This window comes from Aythya marila, assembly GCF_965140915.1.
Source record: "Aythya marila genome assembly, chromosome: 4".
Taxonomy (NCBI): Eukaryota; Metazoa; Chordata; class Aves; order Anseriformes; family Anatidae; genus Aythya; species Aythya marila.
The window spans coordinates 312,582-336,448 of NC_139045.1; the positions used below are offsets into that span (position 1 = coordinate 312,582).

At 41.8% G+C, this 23,867-nt stretch overlaps 1 protein-coding gene across 3 annotated transcripts in view; it reads right to left on the reverse strand.

The window, feature by feature from the left end:
• Positions 1-1,246: 1,246 nt before the first annotated feature.
• CDS1 (CDP-diacylglycerol synthase 1) overlaps positions 1,247-23,867 on the reverse strand; it is a 30,266-nt gene continuing 7,645 nt past the window's right edge. For 2 of the 3 annotated variants that reach the window (XM_082759402.1, XM_082759404.1), the window contains exons 3-13: positions 23,205-23,301; positions 20,670-20,767; positions 19,117-19,256; positions 17,574-17,632; positions 15,533-15,615; positions 13,623-13,710; positions 11,652-11,720; positions 10,737-10,889; positions 8,178-8,297; positions 5,281-5,384; positions 1,247-4,098 (exon numbers count right to left, since the gene is read on the reverse strand). In XM_082759402.1, coding sequence (XP_082615528.1) covers positions 3,969-4,098; positions 5,281-5,384; positions 8,178-8,297; positions 10,737-10,889; positions 11,652-11,720; positions 13,623-13,710; positions 15,533-15,615; positions 17,574-17,632; positions 19,117-19,256; positions 20,670-20,767; positions 23,205-23,301 — 1,141 coding nt within the window. In that variant the 3' untranslated portion in view covers positions 1,247-3,968. The remainder of the gene's footprint in view (positions 4,099-5,280; positions 5,385-8,177; positions 8,298-10,736; positions 10,890-11,651; positions 11,721-13,622; positions 13,711-15,532; positions 15,616-17,573; positions 17,633-19,116; positions 19,257-20,669; positions 20,768-23,204; positions 23,302-23,867) is intronic. The other variant, XM_082759403.1, reaches the window with a different exon arrangement.

The window sequence follows — 23,867 nt, forward strand, 5'->3', positions numbered from 1 at the left end:
TTCTGTCTGTTAAAGGTAAAAATTTCATTTTTTTCCATACAAGTAACAGACAACAGCATTCAGACAGTGGTGGGGGGGGAGGAGAGGGATGCTTCCAGGGACCACCTGCAGCGGAGGCAGGACAGACTAAAGCCAAAGAGGGGCAGGATCAAGCTCAGACTGTGGATGGAAACAGAGCTGTGCCCCTCTGAACTGAAGCCCCTGTTGTCCCCTCCATGTGGAAGAAGGTGCTCATGGACACATGGTGAGTCTGCAGGTGAAAGGCCTTAGATCCAGGACTGAAAAAGGCAGCAACAGGACAAGAGGAGAACGGCAGCCACCAGCTGCCATCCCCTCATCCTCACACACTGCACAAGCTGAGCAGTATGTGCCAGCCACACAGGGAGTAACACATGGGAAGGGGGATTCAAAACAGGACAATTTCACAAGTGCTACCACCCAAGAAACTGCAACACTGTTTGCATTTGCCAAAGCAGAATGTTGCGGAGTAGACAGAGCTGTCCAAGTCCTCCCTGGACATGATCCATAGTCCTCCTGCTGCTGCACCCTCCCTTCTCTCCCATTTATTTTCAGAAGCTGGGAGCAGAGCCAGGAAGGCATGCCCAGAGCAGCCTTGCCCAGTGATGTGATATTGGAGCACAGACTGGAAGATGTCACACACTGTGCTTGGGCCAGCACAGCTTGCCCATTGAGCAGCACATGGCCCACCCCTCCTGTGTCTTCTCTCTAGCTGAGGCAGTGGCCTCTAGTAGTGCTTGGGAACTGTGGGGCGGGGGACCAAGGGAGCCACTATCTGTCCTTGTTGCCTGTGGCAGCCTCTTCCAACATCTCACTAGACACCTTCAGAGACCAGAGGCAGCAATGTTTCCTACGTTGAGGAAAGTGAGCCTAGAGGGCAGTGACAGCATCACGTTCCCCTTTTGTCAGGAACAGCTCACTGCAGTAGCCAGGCATAAGCGTGCCTTGTGTGTCACGTGCTTGGGAGGAAAGGATGCTGCATTAAACTGGGTACCTGTGGGAAGAGATGGCAAGTTGGCATGTGCTTGGGCAAGAGATGCATCATAGAAAGTGCCTGCAGTAACTGCCTAGGACAGCCCCAAGTCTTGACAAATAAATAGGAAATTATTTGCTACCTTCATTACTGAGGATGCAACTTCAAGGAAGAATACAGTTTTGTTAAGAGATTGCTACCTGCTCTGCATAGAAACCAATGAAACAATACAACATGAGAGGATTTATATTCTGGTTTTATTTTTACAATGCCTGCTTCAATGAAAGATTCAACAAACTAAAACATACATTATATGCTCAAAACATTTACAGTATTTACAAATATACATTTTTTTTGCTCAATAGGTAATTACAGCAACTTGTGACAGAAGTACAACTGAAAAGAATCACTGGTGCAAAAGTTAAACTGTCCTGTTGATCACATTGTAGTGCTTGGACTAGCAAAAGTAACAACTGGGATAAACATGTTCTGTAGCAAGCAAATATAATTGTCACTTCACAGTGACAGTTCCTGCTGAGTTGTATTTACAAAGCCTAAGCCAGCTGAATGCTATTATTCTTTCTACAAAAAGCTATGAATGAGTTCAGAAGTGATCTCTTCTTCATTTTAATATTGAACAGCAGAATTGCTGTGTTGTACCTTTTACTGTGCAAAAACATAGATTTCAAATGGTCTGTTGTAATAAATGCTCAAATCAATTTAACTTCCTTAACTTTACACATGCTATAAAATTACACTAGAAAGTTCAAGTTTTAGAAACAACGAATACCTTTTAATATATATTCTTTTTATTTTACTATTTAAACACAGGATAAAGATATACCGGCTCCAATAAAACTGTGCTTTTTTCATAAGCAACTCCAAGAGTCCCGTGCACAACCAAAGCCTCACCAACAAGTTTATTTTCAAGGTATGCTACTTGGTCATCCTCACTGATGCACACACCCTTTTTCTCTCCCTTCTTTTTCAAGCACCTTTCCACACGTTATTCTTCCTGGCTGTGCCATCTTTTAACCTCTGGCTGTATTTCTCTTCCGGTGGAAGGGACAAAATGCAGTCCCTTCCAATTAACAGCCCAAGTGACTTGGCCACTGATGGACAAACAGCTTACAACATTTTTAAGAGCCAACCTGTTTCAGAATGTTCCTTCAACATAGTCCTGCTGCCTCCAGGTCAGACATAGAAAGTGCCATAAAAAATCTACTTCTGTCAGACACCTGACATAAGCAGAGATTACTCTAGGGCCAGATTTCCATTTCACAGCCACGTGCAGGAGTGCTTCTCCACACACGTGCTGTACACATGGTACTGTGGCTTAAGTGCAAAACAGAGCATGCGATGTATTCATATGCATTGTATTCAACAGAACCAGTCTCAAAATTACAGATAGAGCCTATCATGAATCCTAGTTATTTTCTCCATGATTTTATTCTCAGGTACCACCAACTATTTAAATTTTTCACCTTTTATATGTGTGTATACACACACACACACCTATTAATGCTATATACATATACACACATACAAATACAGACACATGTAGCATTAGGATGTTCACTGCATTAGAAACTTATTTACAGTTGGTTGAAAAATGATACTGAATCAAATTACAGTATACCAAAACCAAATTGGCATTTGTGCTTTTTGTTTATAAAGGAATCATTTTCATTGTCTCAAAAAAAAATTTAATTTGCATTAAGACTTATCATGTGATAAAATAAGTTAGGAAACAACTAGGACTGAGAAATGCAGAGTATCAGCTTTCCTCATCTGTCCCATCAAGTCTACAGAATAACTGCTTCCTTTAAAAATTCTCCATTCAAATTCCTGTGGTGTTGCCCAGGCTTCCTTGAAGATTCTTGGTAAATAGCAACATGCAAAAAAAAAAAACAAACATGCATCCTGTCTTGCACCATGCACATCCATGAGATAAAGGTTTCTGTCTTCACTCACTAACATATTAATAAAACAGGACTTCAAAGTGCTTTTAAAAGGGAGAAAAAAATCCCCATTCTACACAGTAGTAAAGAGGCACAAGGAATAAGGCGTGAAATTACGTCTTCAGACACAGACCATCCTCTGGAAACCAAGATCTTAAACTCCAAGTTCATCTAACTCTGTTTGCACATTAAGAATTCCATTGTTAGGTAATTGTTAATCCTGGATGTACACACTTGCTTATAACCCATAACGTTCATTTAAAAAAAAAAAAAAAAAGGCAGCTCTGCAGCCCAATCAGCTCAGCTGTACTTCAGTAAAGATACTTCCCTTTTGAAAGGATGAAATAGTTTCATAAGAAAGCTTATTAGTTAAAAACACAGTTAAGTTTAATCTTCGTAGTGATGTAGTAAATATAGGAAGCCTCATAGTGCAGTCTGTAAGGACTGTTTTGAACAGGCAAATGTGTATTTTCTGGCCAATTGTGACTTCAGCACCTGGCTAGATAAATGATCGACTGCCAGCCTCACCTGTGTTTTCACTTCAGCAACCACTTAACACTAAAAAAGTACTGCTAAAGCATACAATATTAAAGAAGTCATCAAAAACAACCAGTGAATTTAAAATTTTTAATAAAATTTGCTGGCTATATAGCTTATTTTGAGTGTGGTCTTACTGTTCTCATCCAGGACGATTTAAAAAGGAAAGTTAGCTTTTTAAAATACAAATCTTGTCAGGCTGGGTACTGAGGAAGGCCTGGTACCATCCACTGCAGGAAATAAAATACATAAACATATGTACTGTTACTTTGCAAGCTGTTTAATTATTTTAGGAGTAACAGATCTTCTGTTTCCTCATGGAAAGTCACAGCATTCGTGTTCCTTTCAGGAAAGAAGCATTCACCTCTTCCAGACCATGAAGTATTCTTCCTTCAGGTACCATCTTTGTGCACATTTATAGTGCTTTTCCACAGACAGCTTCTAAACAGAGTTTTCACATTGTGCTTCATTTTGACAGACTATCCTCTCAAAGATGGCTGCAGGATCCCTTTTTCAACAAGATGAGATTTCAGGGTTTTATACACATTTAGTTGTTGCTCTGGCTGAAGGACCAACAGCTGCTTCAGTAGTTTGCTGGGATTTGGACCTCTGTCAATGAAAAGTTTTTCTGATGAGCAGCAGCTCTAAAGAAGCTTTTAGACAGCCTTCCATTCCCCCCCTGCTGCACAAGCAATGAATTCCCATTTTTGGGGGGGATACTAAAGTATGGATATTTTCTGCTCTAACCATCCCCTCAGGATGCATGGCCAAGCATCACTGGGAAAGCACTCTCCTTAGCCAAATACAAACAAAAAGAGAAAAGCATTGCTTGTATGTTCTGTCAAATGGGGATATTAAGAAGGTTTATGACAAAGAAGATTGACTTATTTATTCTTTCTTACTATACTCACATTCTTCATCAAAAGGGCTTTTTTAGTTTAATATCCATTGCTAGTTTAGCTGTATACTACCAACTAAAAGGAAAATGGTCCAAGTCAGGAAAGAAACCCACCAATTAAACTATACTCCTCTAAATGACAGGAACCTATCAGCCCCATTTTCAGCCACTTATTTACAGCGTAGTTTTACGATAGACCAAACATGAGGCAAAGAATCTGTAACTTAGTTATCTCATGATTATTTACTCAAATGTATTTATAAAACTAAGGGCACATATGAGTTTGGCTACCTCCAGTCCCTTACCTTGAGTACCCTTTCCCTGGGAACTAAAGCAATTGCAATACAATTGCCATTCCCACAATTTCTTCTTGAAAGCTGGTGTGAGATGATGAGCATTGTTTTTAGTAAGTCATCTACTCTTTTTACCCACAGTAAAAAGATAGTCTCTCCAACAGAAAACCTCAAGTCCAGCCACTGAGAAATACTGAAGCTTGTGGGAAAAAACTGCATCCTCAATATAGAGGCTCTTCAGGAAGCAAAAAACAGTAAGCAGATGTTACAGCAAACAACCCTCCTGCCAGAACCCCATCCTGATACCTCCCTATTAGTAAATTCCAGCAGAACTTGTACAAGGCTGCAACACAAAAACTTGTTGGTACTTGGGTTACACAGGTTACTGTTAACACTCTGGGCATAGCTTGAACATTACACTAATCTTACAAGGGCACACAAATGTGCATTCTTAACGATTTTTGTATTTGAAGTAATTGCATAGAACAGATTTAGGAACAAATCCTACTATTATAATGGTGCAGAACACAACTTGGACTGCAACACAGTGGTACCGCACCTATCCAAGTGTATGTATTTTGATTTTCAAAAATCCAATACCTTATGAAACTGGTGATGTAGACGTGAACAAAAGTGGCCATCAAGTACTGACAGTCAAAGCGATCCATTATGCCACCGTGCCCAGGGATTGTGTCTGCAAAATCCTTTTGGGTTTGAAGGACAGGGAGGAAAAAAAATCATGTTAACCGATTCAGATGAAACACACTCATCAAGCATCACTTCACAGCGGTGTTTTAAGGCCGTCATTAATCACAGAATCACAGAATCACAGAATTTTCTAGGTTGGAAGAGACCTCAAGGTCATCGAGTCCAACCTCCAACCTAACGCTAACAGCCCTCCACTAAACCATATCCCTAAGCTCTACATCTAAACGTCTTTTGAAGACTTCCAAGGATGGTGACTCCACCACTTCCCTGGGCAGCCTGTTCCAATGCCTCACAACCCTTTCAGTGAAGAAGTTCTTCCTAACATCTAGCCTAAAACTCCCCTGGCTCAACTTAAACCCATTCCCCCTCGTCCTGTCACCAGGCACGTGGGAGAACAGGCCAACCCCCACCTCGCTACAGCCTCCCTTGAGGTACCTAAAAAGAGCGATAAGGTCGCCCCTGAGCCTCCTCTTCTCCAGGCTGAACAAGCCCAGCTCCCTCAGCCGCTCCTCGTAGGACTTGTTCTCCAGGCCCCTCACCAGCTTCGTCGCCCTTCTCTGCACCCGCTCAAGCACCTCGATGTCCTTCTTGTAGCGAGGGGCCCAAAACTGAACACAGTACTCGAGGTGCGGCCTCACCAGAGCTGAGTACAGGGGGACGATCACCTCCCTAGCCCTGCTGGTCACGCTGTTCCTAATACAAGCCAGGATGCCGTTGGCCTTCTTGGCCACCTGAGCACACTGCTGGCTCATATTCAGCTGACTATCCACCATCACTCCCAGGTCCTTCTCTGCCTGGCAGCTTTCCAACCATTCCTCTCCCAGCCTGTAGCTCTGCTTGGGGTTATTGCGCCCCAGGTGCAGGACCCGGCACTTGGCCTTGTTAAACTTCATGCAGTTGACCTCAGCCCATCGGTCCAGCCTATCCAGATCCTCCTGCAGAGCTTTCCTACCCTCAAGCAGATCGACACACGCACCTAACTTGGTGTCATCTGCGAACTTACTGAGGGTGCACTCGATGCCCTCGTCCAGATCATCGATGAAGATATTAAAGAGGACCGGCCCCAGCACCGAGCCCTGGGGGACGCCACTAGCTATTAAAACCATTAAGCTATGGTTTTACTGTGTTAAGCATAAAGTTAGAAAGAGCCTCATTGCTAAAGAAGTTTTTAACTGCCAAGGTTTGTCAAGGAATGAGAAAAAAAAGGAAGCAAGATGGAGCATTCAAGTCTGCACGTACTTGATTCCATTTTGAGGCAACCGTCTCAAGCTAATGGTTGTTGTTTCTTGCCTCTTCAGGATCTGATTCTCCTCTTTATGGCTTTTCTTGCATTGTCTACTAGCAGCTGGTACTGAAGCACTTACTTCAGTACTGAAGTTAAGTATCTACTTGCTTCCAGCCAAGTGGTAACTTGAGAACTCTTTCCACTGTCTCCCACTGGCTTCACAAGTTGTGTGGCCCATTCACCTGCTAGTTTTGTCACTGGATTCTTGGTAACATTAATTAAAAGCCATGATGTGCACAAGCAATATAAATACATTGAATGGCATCACAAAGCCTTGTCATTAATAAATCACTTGTTTAAAAAACAATAATAATAATACTTGGATGCAAGCAATAGTCAGTATGCCAGCTTTGTGTTACCTGACCTTGTCTGTACAACAGCTTTATTATTAGTCAAGTGCCCTCACACACCCTTGGTGTCATTCATGCTCACTTCTGGACCTTTGTCAGGTGAGCTGACTGCCAGCAATAGATACAAGCCCTGTGCTTATGCTGTTCCAGCAGGCACGGACTGCATACACGCACCGCCTTTAATAACAACCACACAATATCCCTGTCCCTGTGATGGCCCTTTGGCTGCAGTGTGTTGTACTGAAATGACTGCTTTTCAGAAGTATCATTTTCCCCAAAAAAAGCCTTTCTTCACACCAATGTTCCTTTGCTGCTGTGGCTAACAGGCATGACAGAGCACAAGGCTGTAGCCAGAGAGCTGCCGGACAAGCTGCTTGGACCAGCGTCAGGAAAAGGATCAAGTACAAGCACGTGTATGAGAGTTCAGCACAAACAGGTTTATTTATATGCTTCTGTCCAAAGCATGTGCCAAAACCAGTGGACACAGGGAAGAAGAGCAACAAGCAACAAGTTCAGAATTACAGCAGTCCTACCAAGACATAAAGAAGGTCAGGAGAAAATTTGGGGCTACCCTCTTCCCATACTCCAGCTGCACTTAATGCCAGCCAGGGACACTACTGCCACAAGCGACAGCACACACCTTGCAATAAACAGAGGTTAGCACATCACAACATCTGCCAGTACACGTTCTTGTACAAGGCAGCGCTGCATTGGCAAAAGCAGCCCGACACTCATGCCCAGGTGAGCCTGACATGTCAGCATCTGCGTACAGCATAGACTCTGTAGGTAAAATACGGCCAGCCATAATTTGAAGGGCAAACTGCTGTCAGCAATTGTTAGGTTGCCACACGTGTCAAGTGTAATTATCTCACATCTTGTTCATCCCAATCACTTTAGCAGCATGACTGAGAAGAGTAATTATCAACCAAAATGCAAACCTAAAATAAAAAAGAAATTGGAACAATATACCTGTATCTGATAAAACAAAGTGCTGCTACTGATGCTTAAAAACAGCTCAAAGATCTTCCTAGAAAGACTAGGTACTGCACTCAATAAATGAAACAAACAAACAAAAAAAAACCAACCAACAGAACAAGCACTCTCATTCAAAGAGACAACCAAAACACTGCCAGCTTACAGAAGTGATGACACACCTTGATTTTGAAAGCTCTTTTAAATCCACTGGCGAAGAATCCTCCAAATGGCCCAATTAGGGATGCAAATGTTGACAGGGCAATGCTGTGCATCTGGAATGGGTACATATTCACCGTTTCCTATGTGAAAAATATTTCAATGTTTCATTCTAGGCATGTTTCAGCTCAAGTATTTGACAACTGGGCTAGTACAGAGCAAATTTCCACAAAGCTTCACCCTTTCCTAATACAAAAGAATACTTTTCAGCCAAGTCCTTAGTTAATTGTATGGAATATTATCTTCCCCAGCCTAATCTTCCCCAACTCTGCTTTTCCAGATCCATTTCCTATAAAGAAAGGAGCTTTCCAGTAATCCAACGATATTTCTGAAGACCAGGTGACCCAGTGCTCCCTAGGCACTGGTTGCTGTCATGCAATTCACTGTCACAGTTGCTCCTTTCAAGTGCTCTTACGAGACAGACGGGAATTTTGCCCAAGTCTGCAATACTGGCACCGTGCATACATAGGACAATAATGGGAGATAAAAGTTTAACCTCTGTTAATGTTTTTGTTTTACATTTAACTATCTATTGTTCCCCTCATTCCGTCCACAGACTTGAAATTTCTTTTGATCTATTAGTTTTTAGGGATAAGAGACTTAATTATCAGGAAGGAGAACAGATGAGTATTGCCAAAGATGATAATCAAGGTAAGCATTTATTTTATTTTACTTTATTTTGCAATTTTGTTTTGGGCCCTTTCAAGTCAATGGCACAGGCTGCAACCTTGAGCACACCTCACCTGGCAATTCTCAATATACAACTCCTGGAGCTGAAAATCCCTGAACCTTATGTTTCCCATCTGCATTATGAGCAACACTGACTACCTTCTGGAATTATTTCGACTTCCTGTAAGTATTGCTAAAACCAATCCTGTTCTCAAAAGGCCTCTTAGAGATTAGCAATAATACTTGCAAAGTGTATGTGCAAGCACTGTCTGCTTTAGGGGGTTAATTGACATCTCCCTACCAGACTATTGCAGAGCTGACTGTTCCCTTCTCCTCCCTTACCAAAATGTATAATGAAACTGGACAAAATAAGACTTCTCTCAACCCAGACTACACACTGACTTTATGCAAAAACAAACAAACAAACAATAACTTTTTACATTTGCCATCAACGCCACAGTTCCTGAAGCAATGGTACACACACTCAGCATGAAAATATCAAAGCTCCCTCCTGATGCAGTCTTGCCTTTTTTTTTTTTTTTTTAAGTACCACCTGCAGCCATTAATCATTTGCAGTACTCAGTTTTTGCAAACAGCAGCAACAATTTCCCACTTCTGCCTTCTTGTTACATGTGAACTTTTCTCACTACGTGTTCTACCCGTGTAAAAGCAAGCAAAACCCAGTGTCTTTCTCAGCACTGTCTGTCACAGCTCTCTGTGCTGAGGCAGCAGAGCAGGGGAGTGATGCAGAAGGCATGTGCCAGCTGTTCCTGTTCTGCGTTCATCGCAGTCACCTCCTCTTTGCCTTCAAGGAGAGATAAATATGCATGGGGGTGTGCATCTGTGCACATGTGTGGGCATGCACATGTGTGTGTATAGATGTATGTATGTGCTGCTAAGTGTGGGCATGTGGGTGTATGTGTGTGTATGGGCATGGGTGTGCATCTCTGTGTGTATTTGCATAAGTACATGTATGTGATGTGAGTGTATTTATGTCTGGGGGATGCATGTATGTACGTGCACACATTTATGCACATGGATAGGTGTCTGGTTGTGTGTGGTAGATGTATATATGTCTGGATGGGTGGAGCTGCATGTGGGGGTCTGTGGGCGTATAGATGCATGTGTCTGTGCAGAAGTGTGCGCTCCTCCATGTGGGGATATCTATCTGTGGGATGGTGAGGGGGTGGCTGTGTGTGTACATAGAAACAACTATATAACGAATCATTTATATAAAAATTGGTCACCTATACAAATATGTAGATATGAAAACCAGTCCGCATGCATTTCTATCAGGTCTGTACCTGTGAGAGTTCCCCCCACGCCTGTGACTCAGGCAGCAGTGCTTTCCCCCAGCAGGAGTGATGGTTCAGATCCTGTCAGGTGAAGATTCAAGGTGTCTCTTGCCACAATGTGCAGGCTACATGCACAGAAAAGGGTTGGCGACTCCATTACAAGCACAAATCCTATTCTAACTGCAGCTGCACACTCACTGCAAATGGAATCAAGTTCTACTAACGCAAGTATTTAGCCTTACTACTAACTCAGGCCTTTACCAATTTTCCACAAGATTCTAACAGCTTACCTGAATGACATGCAGTACAGTGAACAGCATCATCCACTTCCTGCACAAATACCGGCAATGAGAACAGAGATGTTTCCTCGTGTGGCTTCAGCAATGCCTTTCCCTGATGACCTCCTCCCCATGTGAGCAAAAGTTCATAGTGTCAATTCAGTTCTTATCCCTCAAGACCTACCTACGTTCATGTACCTTTCTAAAAAGTTTTTATAAAAGTTTTCAAGCTGGGAATTACAATTCCAATTTTAATTAAAACCTTGATTTTTTTTCTTACCCATCCCAACACAGCCCGAAGCAATAGTGGCACCGAATACTTCTTCATCTGGAAGAGCTCCAAAGGTTCACACTCTGTCACAAATCTATTGGTTTCACTCTTATATTCCACTGGGCAGACAAAGTACTGATGCTGAGCCAAGAAATAGGAAAACTGGAAAGCAGAAGAACAACTCGTCAAATATGCATTAGTTGATACAGTCAAAAATCATACTGTAATTGAAGGCTTTATTATCTTTTGTAATAAAGAGACCCCCAATGGAGTAAAATCAGCCCTCTTTTTAAGTTGGAGAATGCCTCAACAAGGGAGGCGGATGCTGACCTTCAATGCCTTTAGGAACCATTTCCCATCTTATTTTTCTTTTCCTATCTCTCAGGCTCCTATCTAGTGCATATTTCTGCACTGTAATATCCCCAAGCATTAACTACTCATTATTTCTTTAGAGTTCACTTCTCCATTCAATCCTGAACTACTGCTACTACAAGTTGTCACCTATAAGTTCCACTGATCTTGTTGATAAGTTACATATAAAAGCAATTATTTTATGTTGCTGCTTTCTTCTATGCATATCATTGGTGTAAAGCACCTGTCTAAACCCATGGGCATTCTGTCAGGAGAAATTATGTGTTAGGATGCAAGGCAACAGCCTGAAGTTGCACTGGGGAGGTTTAAATTGGACATTAGGAAGAATTTGTTCACAGAGAGGGTAGTCAAGCCCTGGAATGGGCTGCCCAAGGAAGTGGTGGGGATATTTCAGAGCTGTATGGGCATGGTACTAGGGAACAAAGCTTAGGGATGAGATCTGGCAGGTGAGGTTGGACGTGATGATCTTGAAGGTCTTCTCCAACCTGAATGATTCTATTTACTGAGCTATTCTACATGAACCTATGCAAGAAAAGTTGTGTTGTTACTTACAATGAATCCAAATACAACTGTGGAGATGCCACCTCCAATGAACCCTTCCCAGGTCTTTTTGGGAGACAGCTAGGCACAAGAGAGAGAGAGAGAGAGAGAGAGAGCTGCATCAATTGCATCATTGAACTTTTTTTTTTTTTTTTTTAACCACCTGGACCTTGTTTGCAGTAAGCTCCTACTTGTGAGCATGTGCAAGTATCAAACGCTGAATGTCACTGGCTGCAATCTCTGAGCACTATAGATAGAAAAGCAGGGCCAGGGGCAGGCAGGGAATCTGCCAAGGTTGGACAGTCCTCAGGAGATGCTTGCTCCCTACTTAAGATGGGCAAAAAAGCACAGCATCTAAATGCAAGCATAGAGAGACCAGCATAGCAAGCTGTTTTCTTCATCAAATTCCATCAGGCTTCCTATCTGGGAGCAATTTATTATCAGATCCAACCAAATACACCAAAGTTAACATTGCAAGGACATGAAAATAAAAATTTGTATCTTTCTGTAGGGTCTTGCAAATACTACCAAAATTGGAAGATTAATGCTCGAGCCCTTCTCAGTGCTACATCAATGAGACCAGATGAGGAACATTACATAAAGCCTTATTTCAAGCAACAGTTTTTGAAGTAGTATGCAGTTTAGCCAGCACGTGCAATCCAAAAAGAAAGCAGCAATATTTAATGATGTAACAGACCTCAAATTCATCATACTACGTTGATATTACATTCACAGAATCACAGAATTGTCTAGGTTGGAAGAGACCTCCAAGATCATCTAGTCCAACCTCTGACCTAACACTAACCAGTCCTCCACTAAACCATATCACTAAGCTCTACATCTAAATGTCTTTTAAAGACCTCCAGGGGTGGTGACTCAACCACTTCCCTGGGCAGCATGTTCCAATGTCTAACAACCCTTTTGGTAAAGAAGTTCTTCCTAAGATCCAACCTAAAACTCCCCTGGCGCAACTTCATCCCATTCCCCCTTGTTCCTATCACTGGGCACGTGGGAGAATAGACCAACCCCCACCTCACTACAGCCTCCTCTAAGGTACCTGTAGAGAGCAATAAGGTCACCCCTAAGTCTCATCTTCTCCAGGCTGAACAAGCCCAGCTCCTTCAGCCACTCCTTGTAGGACTTGTTCTCCAGACCCCTCACCAACTTCGTCGCCCTTCTCTGGATTCTCTCAAGCACCTCCATGTCCTCCTTGTAGCGAGGGGCCCAAAACTGAACACAGTACTCGAGGTACAGCCTCACCAGAGCCGAATACAGGGGGACGATCACTTCCCTAGACCTGCTGGCCGCACTGCTTCTTATACAAGCCAGGATGCTGTTGGCCTTCCTGGCCACCTGAGCACACTGCTGGCTCATATTCAGCCGACTATCAGCCATCACTCCCAGGTCCTTCTCCGCCAGGCAGCTCTCCAACCACTCATCTCCCAGCCTGTAGCTCTGCTTGGGGTTATTGCATCCCAGGTGGAGGACCCGGCACTTGGCCTTGTTAAACTTCATGCAGTTGGCCTCAGCCCATCAGTGCAGCCTATCCAGATCCTCCTGCAGAGCCTTCCTACCCTTGAGCAGATTGACACACGCACCTAACTTGGTGTCATCTGCAAACTTACTGAGGGTGCACTCGATGCCCTCGTCCAGATCATTGATGAAGATATTAAAGAGGACCGGCCCCAGCACCGAGCCCTGGGGAACGCCACTAGTGACCAACCTCCAACTGGATTTGACTCCATTCACCACAACTCTTTGGGCCCAGCTACACAGCCAGTTTTTAACCCAATGAAGCATACGCCAGTCCAAGTAATCCCACTTTGCACTTAAAAATCCCTAGAAACCAGATAAATGATGTGTTTTCTAGCAAATGTCTAACATGCAGTACAGCTGAAACTACTGACCTCTATAAACATAATTTTGAACAAGTATCAAAAATGCTGTGAACTGTAAGAACCTGTTGCTGAGTCAAGTACATACCTTAATTAACGGAGTTCTGCCAAAGAAGAATCCAAAGATGTATGCGGCAATATCATTGCAGATCACACTTGAAATGGGCACCAGAAACCTAGAGAAAGATGCACAGAAAGTTTCAGAAGTGGGAGGGGGTAGAAGGTGCCTGAACCTAAACACAGAACAGAAATAACTTTAACTGAAACAGCAGCATTTTTGGTTGGGAATTTTTATCTAATATTTAGAAACAATTATGTTTCATAATATGTTCACTTAGTTCCCCCATAAGCAACATATTGAGCTATACTGATGTTCGTGTTCAGCCAATACAGACTGGTAGAGATCCACAGTAGTTCAACTTATAATTTCATTTTATCACATGAGCTTAAAATGTCAACAGGTTGGCTTTTTCTATCAGATTGAAGACTAGTACCACTTAGAAAGAAATCAGCAGAAATAAACATGTTAATGTTACTGGTAACATCAAAGCAAGCAAATCCCTTATAAAGTTCAATGATACCTACATTTAAAAAAAGAAAAACTATTTTCCTTTTCTTGCTCGTCAGTTTGCAGCAGCCTGTGATAGCTTTTTAAGTGGTCTCTGCATGTAAACATCATCTGACTTTTCTACTAAAACATGTTAACCTCTTTTTCCCTTTTCAAAGCAGAAATGTATTAGTAAGATTGGAGTCAGATTCTGTGACCATCTGCCAAATTGTCTGGTGCAATAGTAGCAGAAATGCTACTAAGAAATAGGCAGCTAGCTCAAAAACTAGGTTCACTGTTTTACATATGTACAAGTTCACCATGAAAAGAATTTGTTCATACAAACTCTGTCAAAGGCTTTTTTTTTTTTTCCAACTGTGAGCATGTCTTTTCTGTAATGATCTTCCTTGTTGAGAAAAGAACAAGGAACACATGAAGTATTATGTCCTTCGAAGTACACATTATCTTCCATGTTCTTCTTTCTGTCTCAACTCGCAATTTACACTCTCCCTAAAGAGGTGTGGGGTGTAAAAACATGACATCTCGTTAAGGGAGAAGTTTTAAAGTCATCAAGTTTAACTGCATCATCAGAATTCAATATGCAGTGGGAAGTGAGGCATTAGGACAACCAAAAAACAGTCAAGATTTACATTCTGGAGGATTTTGTTTTGTTTTGTTTTGTTTTTAGGTCAACTGACTTTACCTGTACATACAAAATTATTAAAAACACTTCTCCCTTTCCCAATATACATCTTGCTCTTGGAGACTACCATTAGTTAGCAAAAAAGGGTAGTCTGCTATCATTTCACCTGAACTTCATACGGACAAGACACACAGTTTAAGACCACCGATACCTGCCACTTCACTTGCTGGAACTATTCTGCTTGCTTGCTAAAAACAGAAGAGAACACATTTCGAGTTACTTTGAAAAATCCCCAGCGTGTTGTTTTTAACCTCTAAGGTTTTCATGTCCTTGAAACCTTCTGGAAAGAAGGTCTCAAGCTGGACTCCTGACACCAGATTTGATCTTCCAAATTAAATGGTTCCATTTCAGTAGGACTGTAGAACCTGAAGCTCCCAAGCAGCTGAAAAGAAACTGCTGCATGTTCCCATCTTCACCAAATGCCATGGGAGATAGTTGACCATACTTGGGATTAACCCTGATCCTTGCACATAAATGAAGCAGTTGTTTGAAACTACCATACTTGTGGCTGCCTATCAAGCTTAAGGGGTTTCTGCCCACTGCCCTATACCCCTTATGTCACTGCTCCCACCACCTCCGATTCCCCCTCCAACTAAGCATGGATGCTTCTTACTTGGTGCAGCTTCGACTGTTCTCGTGGTTATTCCCTAACTCCCTAATTAGATCTCTCCCTAATTAGATCTGCTATGTAACAGAGCCAACCTTTCAATGCAATAGTTACAAATTAGTTTGTTACTTTTTCCCTTACCAGATCATGCCTTCAAAGAGATTTTGGATGACTAGATGAGATTGAGTTACAGTGATCAGCAAAGTGACATGAGTCCATGCGAACTGTTAACAATGCAACAACACAACAGTTAGTGAAAACACCAATCAGTACACCTCCATCAGTACTGGCACGTCAGCTAGAGGAGCCCTGAGGAGCTCACAGGTAGACCAGATCTAGCAGTAAGACAAGAGATGCATGCATACGGTACATCACAATTCAGCTGGCTTTCAGAAGCAAGGACCGAAACTTTAAAAGGTTTCCCCATCGTTTTCCTTTACCCGGAATTTTTTAACATGCAGTTTAACTTCCAATTTAGTGAGACGTATACCTTCAGCATGAAAGCAGCAAAGAAACATAAGCAATGTGATATTCTGCATATACATACGTAAAAGACAAGTTAGAACTGTAACAATAAAATGGCAATGAAGAACTCATGAAAGAGTCATGTTACACAGATGTGGATATCATGACAGAATACTGGTCCTCTTAGGAAAGATGGAATTTCTCAGGATAAGTGAAAACTAATTGTTAATTTTTATGGGCATGGCTATTTCAACTGTCAATTTCACCAATACTACACAGTGTACCTAGTGTTTATTCAGTAGCAGCAGTATGCAGTAAAGTGGTTTCCAAAGCTTCTACATTACATTTTGCTTTCCAAAAACTCACAGATAAAGACCTGGTCATTTTTCCAGGCAACACTGAATTCAAGCACACAATGGCTGTGCTAGTTAATACTCAGGATGTCCTACTTCCTTAAATTTCCTTATCATGTGTGCTTTCCTATGGCAGCCAGCATCTACTTGCAGTTAAGAAACCTGAAGAGTCTGAAAGCAGGTGCAAGAGCTGACTCAACCTTCCTGAAAATATTACCTGCTGGTTAACTAAAGCATCTCTGCAGCAAAACATGTATTAATCATACAGTGGTACTGAAAAACCAGTGCAAAACAAATGGCTTCTACTCTTCAGTCTCCGTCCCCTGTTCCCTCCTCAAAAAAAGGTTCCCCTCTGTTCTACTGAAATTCTTCTGTAGTCACACCTTAATGCTTTCTGGACAATCACAATGTTAAATGACTGACTACACTTGTTTATCCTTCCTTTTCCAGGGAGGGGGGGGAAGAGGCAAGAGAGGGGAGGGAAGAGAGGGATATCAGGGAAAAATATAATTACCTTGTGCCAATTCAAAGATAACGTGCTTTGTCGATTACAAAACCAAAATCACCTCTCCCCAAAAAGCTGCATCTCCCCCCAGTGAAGCAACTTCTCCCACAAATAGGGTAAATCATTTTTGAATATAATTTCTGTTGTTTTTTAATGCTATAGTGCTCAGCTAAGTCCTAGTCCAAAATGAGGGACCCGCAGTGGTAAAGTGTCACCTAAGGCACTGTAGAAACAAAGGAGTTAACTGCAGCCACTGACCTTTAAGTAATCTTTAAGGTTGCACAACACCCTGATCACTCAAGTTCTTTAAAGACAAGTAGTACTGCATTACTGTTTTACTGTTGCTTCTGATCATTCCTATTTTTAATCAAATTTGGGAGTCAGAAACACTGGTTTCTTACTGGACAAGAATGATCTACTGGGGCACAGCACGGGGCCAGAACAACTGTTAAGTGTCACAGACTCCAACTCCTGTGCAGGCGTTCAGGTCAGGTTTCCATCCTAGCACTGCAATGGAGCCTCTACAAAGAGGTGCTTGAGACACCAGAACCATGTCCCACCCCATGCCGAATGTGTCTGGCTTCCAACCTGCACGGAAGGCGCACGCACTCAGAGGGAGCCTCTCCCTTGTCCACCTGCCACTACAGGAGCAGTGTCACAGTGTGTACAGGGCCTCGCGCAGTGAAAGACTGCTTTGTGAGATGATAAGAAGCCCCAATGTATAGGTAGAGACACCCAACAGCCCAACATCACTTGGTTTCACACCCCCACCTTCCAAGGTATTTTATGAACGTAAGGACATGACCCTTTCTAGTGATATATGTACGCAACTGACCAGGGCAAAGTAGGTAATACACACCATATAAAACTGCAGACGGTAGTGTTTCTTCACTAAGCTCAGAACAAACATGCAGAAGCCTGTAAAACAAAGCAAGCATAGTTTGTACTATTGAATGTGTAATTACACTGAACCACCATACACCAATAATTCTCTTCCCTTGGAGCAGTCTCCAACCTGCCTGTTTGGAGCACCTACTTCTGTTTGGTAACCACAGGCAGAGAATTCTTCTCACTAGAGCATAAGATTTTATTGACATCAGTAGGAAGCATCCGTTTCATTACTTACAAGGTCACATCATGGACATCAATTTTAGGGGATGAGACCATCACCTTTAAAAGGTGCCCAAAGCCAGACCAACAAGCTTGATTTGAATGACAAACAGGAAATAACCTGAAGGTGAACACCAGCTCACCCCTCTACCCCAGAGAGGCACACAGCTGCAGGCAACAGAACCTTGAGGCATGCTGCAGAGTGCAGATTCCAGGGAGACATATCACCCCTCAACTTGGGGGGCATGCGGAGTCCCGGCCTTCCCTATGACAGCGCCCTACAGGAGCGAGGCTGGTGGCCACCCGCAGGACCCCTGGCCTCCCACTGGGTATGTGGCTGCTGCCTGCTCTCCCCCTCCTTGCCCTTCAGCAGCCATGAGCATTAGTTGTGTTAGGTTCCTTGGGGAGAAGCTGGCTGGAAAAGGTCAGATTGCGTCTTGCAAGGCTGGTTGCTAGTTTGTGATCTAAGCATGAAGTAGAAGTTTTGTCTGGTTTACAAAACAGTAGCAGTAGACAAAGTTCTTTATGAAGATCAGGTTTCTTCATCTATTTTACAAATACTTGCAGTGTGGCAGTCTCCCCATCTCTTAGGTCAACCTGAGTCTTCAGCTGATTACTTTTAAGGCTAAAGTAACATTAACGTTGTGTTTCTGAAAGCCGCATGGACTGCATTTACTTGTTCACAGAGACAGGAAGGAGGCTGTTAAAGAACTCTTTCCCTGGACTGGGAGGAACATTTATCCATGAGGCAAGCAAAAGAGTATCTCACAGACAAAATAAAGTCTGAGGCCTTTTGAATAAACACTTTACAATATAATCACACACCTTATTGCTGTAGCCCTGGCAGAACACTTACACAATAAAGCATTAACCCATCACAGTAATGACACATACAAGCCGTTTCCTATCACAGTAACAACAGCCATAACCCATCACAGTAATGACACATATAAGCCATTTCCACAAACTGACAAACTACTCTTGATACATTCAGGTACTGAACCCAAATTCTTCTGCTATCAAAATTAATTCATGTTGACTCTTAATGAGTACTATTAGCTCAACCTTCCAACAAGCATCAACTGTTTTTTAGACTACTACCTTCTTCTAGGTGAATGCAAAATTTATACTTATATTTTGATGATAAAAGTGTAAATTTCCTCCAACAGCACCAGAAAAAGAGTAATAGAATAGATAGAGCTAAGAAGCTTTTTTCTTAAAAACAAAGCAAAACAGGCACAGAAACAAATGCAGCACACTGTTCTTCCATTTCTGCCATTTCCTTCACTTACCTGCCAGATAGAGTGCAAAAGATATAAACCTGTGGTAACGAATTAGAAACTGAAGCTGTTCTCTTCTCTGAACAAATGTACCGAAGTAATCAGCCACAGTTTCCCCGTAAAAAAAGTAGTTGACACACAGCAAAAAGTACCTGAAACAGACAAGAGGCAGCTGTTACTTAAACAAGGTAATACATTGTGTCATTCATTAAAAACAAAAACAAAACAAAACAAATCAAACAAAAACAACAACAACAACAAAAAAAAACCCCTCTCCCCTATCCTCCCACCCGACACACAAAAAGAAAACCCAAAAGGTGGAAAGTGGAAAAGGTTCACAATGGAAACAAAATGCAAGTACCATTCCATTCTTTCACTTTTAGCAAGCAAATTTTGGTTGTTTATTTCTTCTACAGCAACCACACTAGAAAAACAGATATTGCAGAAATCCTTTCATACAGAACTACTTGTGCTCCACACTTGGGCAAGTCCTTTTGAGATATTCTCAAAGTACAGAACAATATCTTGCATCTGTTCAACTGAACAAAACTTTGATTTTAACTAGCACGGCAACAGAAAAGTTGATTTTGAGCTCCATGTATGCAGGTGACTGTGGTTAAATGCCAAACCAGACAAAGCGGTACAGTGCACATCCTCTAAGAATTTTGGCAGGACTGCAGTCATAAATACCTGATTCTGTTGCAGCAGTAGATCCAGAACCCACAGAATAATACAGACGATAGACAAGTCCTACTGATAACCCAGGACTGAGCAAAGGGAACCAACTAGCTTGTACAGAGAGCTGACAGAATAAATTGATATTTCACAGTAAAATTGCTTCTAAAAGTGAAGAAGCAATGTGACAAGAGGCAGGAGTACCTTGGATCACTTCAATTAATTGAACAAACAAACAAAAAAATAAAATAGGTCAGGTCTGAACAATTACGTCCTCAAGCACCTTAGAGACAACATGTGCCCAATATCCTCCTAAAACACTCCCTCTTATCAAATGCCTTCATCTCTCCTCCCAGAACTCAGAAGTAGAAATCTTTTCCCCAGCCCTACAGAGCCCTGCATAAGCAGGGCATTCCCACAACTATCTGGGATTTGCCAGTAACATTAATTATATCTTCTGGCTATCAAAAGATCCCTTGACACCTCTTTATTTATTCACTCCTGTGATTGCGATTAAATGCAAAATGAGTGAGGATTTACAACTTGTACATGATGATTTTAGTTACTTATGCATGAAAAGGAGCACTTCAAAGTAACTATTTGGTTATTTTCTTACACAAAGGTAAATACAAAAAAAAAAGTCAAAGCTGTTCAGATAATACTGATCAGGTGATTATTTGGCTATGCACATTTTTAGGTAGCTTTCAGATGTTTAATTCTGACTTCAAGTATACATACATGCACACAGAGAATCCTGCAGTAGAAACAGATGTCAAGTTTTCCATGTGTACACAACCTACAAAGCTATCCTTGCACTACAACAGGATACAAAGAATGAAGAGACTTAAATTTCAAATCTCTACTTATTGATGGTCTTGTTTGCTACTCACCAGCTGAGGGATCTAAACCATGGTAAATCATAGGAGTGATAGACTCTGTAACCTATAGTAATGATCTCATGGAAACATTTCACTTGGATGCTCAAGACCTAAAACAAAAAGAAAAAAGCTATGCAGATACACTATAGTTGTTTCTTGAAGGCTGTGCGGAGTACTGCAACCTGTGTTAAGGGGAAAAAATTATTCTGAATCCAAATTCCATGCAGAAAGAAGGCAGCTTCCAAGCAAGAACACAGGGAAGTACAGTTGTTGAGAAAAGGCATACTGGGCTAGCTGCAAGAAATCCCTCCAGAAATAAGGGAAAGCTCCTTACTTTTCCTCACCAAAGCAGTTTGGCAGCAGGAAGTAAAAAATCATTTCCTGTAAAGAGTAGGCTCTTCTACTACTTTTGGTTACATTTAATTTTTCAATTTAAGCAAAATTTTCAAAGTCCAGTGGAAAAAAAAAATGGACTCTGCAACAGAACGTGGACAGCCAAGTCTTCCATCTGCAAGAGCCTCATTAAGGGTAAGCATGTGCTGCTAATTAGCACTGATGAGAAGAGGCACTGCTCACCTACCGCAGGTCCAAACGTCACACCCTGCACAGCCTCCATGTTGTTTGTCATCTCATAGTGCTGTGCTTGTCTGTGCAAGTCTGTAAGTGTGTCCTGTGAGCTGCTGCACTCTGAAGGTCTCAGCCAGTTCACCTAAGCCGTAGTCACCAAGGAGATGACCTTGCCCCAATACCACATATTTCCAAATATGGGTCAGCAGTAATCCTGTGCAGAGGCTAGAGGATGAACCTACCTACACCAACCATGCATATCATCACACCAGGCTTTGCAGGATTTCTCTTAGCACATGCGCTCACGAACACATTTCACCTTGCTCAACACGTAACCACAGCCTATAGGGTATCACATCACCTTAGCGAGTTAACTTTGATGTCTGTCCGTCTCATGCTCTCTCGTCTGATTTGTCTACATTATAAACCCAATCGCTACACAAAATAGCACCAGTAAAGGATTACGCCTTAAAGTGGAAAAGGACATTTGGGGATGAAGGCATGGAAACTTGTGCGTGTTACCTCCAGACAAATGTAAAGTATATTCTCAACCTCTGATACAAGTCTTACAGCTTCTCTTCCCAGCTTAGCTGGACTTCCCTACAAGTCTCCAAACATTTTCCATCTCAGTATTAAGATTTGGTTTTGGCACAACAAAAGCTGTGACAATTTAAGTTATGTGATTCCAGTGAAATAAAATAATTCATGAGCAGAACTGTTTTATTCCTCCATTCCTTTTTGCATGGTAACAAATGTCAAATTGAGAAACAGTTGATTAGAGAACCATTCTGAGTTTTGTTTTATAGTCAAAAGGAAGAGTTCTATATTATTTCTATACTAGCTTTTTGGTTCATCTCCCGGCAGCTTTGCCCATGACTGCAGTCTTCGAGCATACTATGAATACACCAAATTGAACTGCAAACTGTTTGTGCTCCAGTTCTCATTCTGGAAGTGTTATACTAAAAAAAAAACATGTGAAAAATGCCTCTACAATGACCTACACTGTAATGAAGCTTTGTTTTGTTGTTTCGTCATACACTCAAAGACATCGTCCACCAATGAAACTGTGAATTACAAGCTTGTGTCATTCTTCTGACAACAGGAAATACAAACTAGACTCATTCAGACAGGGACTCTAATACAGGCCATAATACTGGTGAACAAGCATTCCGGTATCTCAAGACATTACTGTCCAAGAGTGTTTCAGAGTAGGCATGGGGAAAAACAAAACAAAACAAAAAAAAAACTATTTTGCAAATTTAGTCAAAAATCAAAGCAGCTACTCACAAGCATTAATTTCAGTGTTCTAGAAGCCACATCCCTGTTTGTTGCTTGTCATGGCTGGAAAAAATAGTTAAACCATTACTCACTAAGAATACCAGCCATAAAAATGATGGGAAGAGGTAGTACGCAGTGTGTATGAATGTTATGATGATATTTGTTCAATTCATGGCCTAAAAAAACATTTTATCTCTGCACCTTGGACAGGCACCTATCTCCATTCTATGGATAAACCCTAGAGAGCCCTGGAGAGAAGCAAGGAAAGAGAAGCAAGGAATTAACAGAGCATGAGTGAGCAAAGTCTTTTAGAGCCAGGCACTGCCGGCAGACAAAAGCTGCTTGCTTTTCTCAGCCTGAAAAATGGAACTCTCTTTCTGTGTATTTCAAGCAAGTCTTAAAGAAGGTATGAGAAGGTAGTGGGAACAAGCCAAGCAAATGAATGACATTAATCTCATAAGCTTCGATGTAAAGAACTGTTTAACTTGTTTGTTTAATTCCTACCTAATTTAAGTAGCTGAGAAGGCCTTCATCCACAAGGTCCAATTGAAAACTCTTCCAATTTTTCAAGAATACTTGTATTTACCAAATTAAGAGACAAAATGTCTTCTGTAATGTCTGCACTTGACTTCCACCTATTTCTTATGCATGACAAGGAGATGAAGTAACTCTTGCACAATAGAAGATTTTAAACAAACTTACCAGAAGCATCAGCATGAAAGATCCCATGTATATTATCAGAAAAAACACAGAAATCATAGCTAGAGTTAGAATTCCACGAATCCACCAGTTCTTCCATCTGCCAAGAAAAAAGAGAATAAAAAGCAACCAGTAAGAATTAAATATAATGGCCACTTCCTTCCCTAACCAAAGACTCAAGTAGATGGTTACCAGAAGGAAGACCAGGCATCTTGCTTAATAAGACACATAGTAAGAAACACAGAACCAAGCAGCCAGCCACCTCACGAGGGGACACAATAAAGAAAGCCAAGTGAGCCATCTTTCCTCTTCCCCATCCCTCTCCTCCCCACAAAATGCCTTCATTTGCCATCTAATGCATCAGCCCCTCCTTAAAGGTGCTGTGAAAATACATCATGATCCCCAGGGAGGGTTTCACAGCAGGAGCCATGGGGAACCAGCCACATAAAGGCTTACCCATGAAAGAAAGGCTACCAGGAAAAAAGCATAGAAATCTTTGAGGACTGGCAGACAAAACCAGGGGATTGCTGACTGCCTATGTTAGCAAAGCCGCTGCTTTGCCAGGTAAAGGAATATCTGTTGATCTTATCTGTTGATACATAGACTGAACCACCACAAATGTTTATCTAAACTGTAGCTAAACATTGTGGCAATTCATTTAGAAAT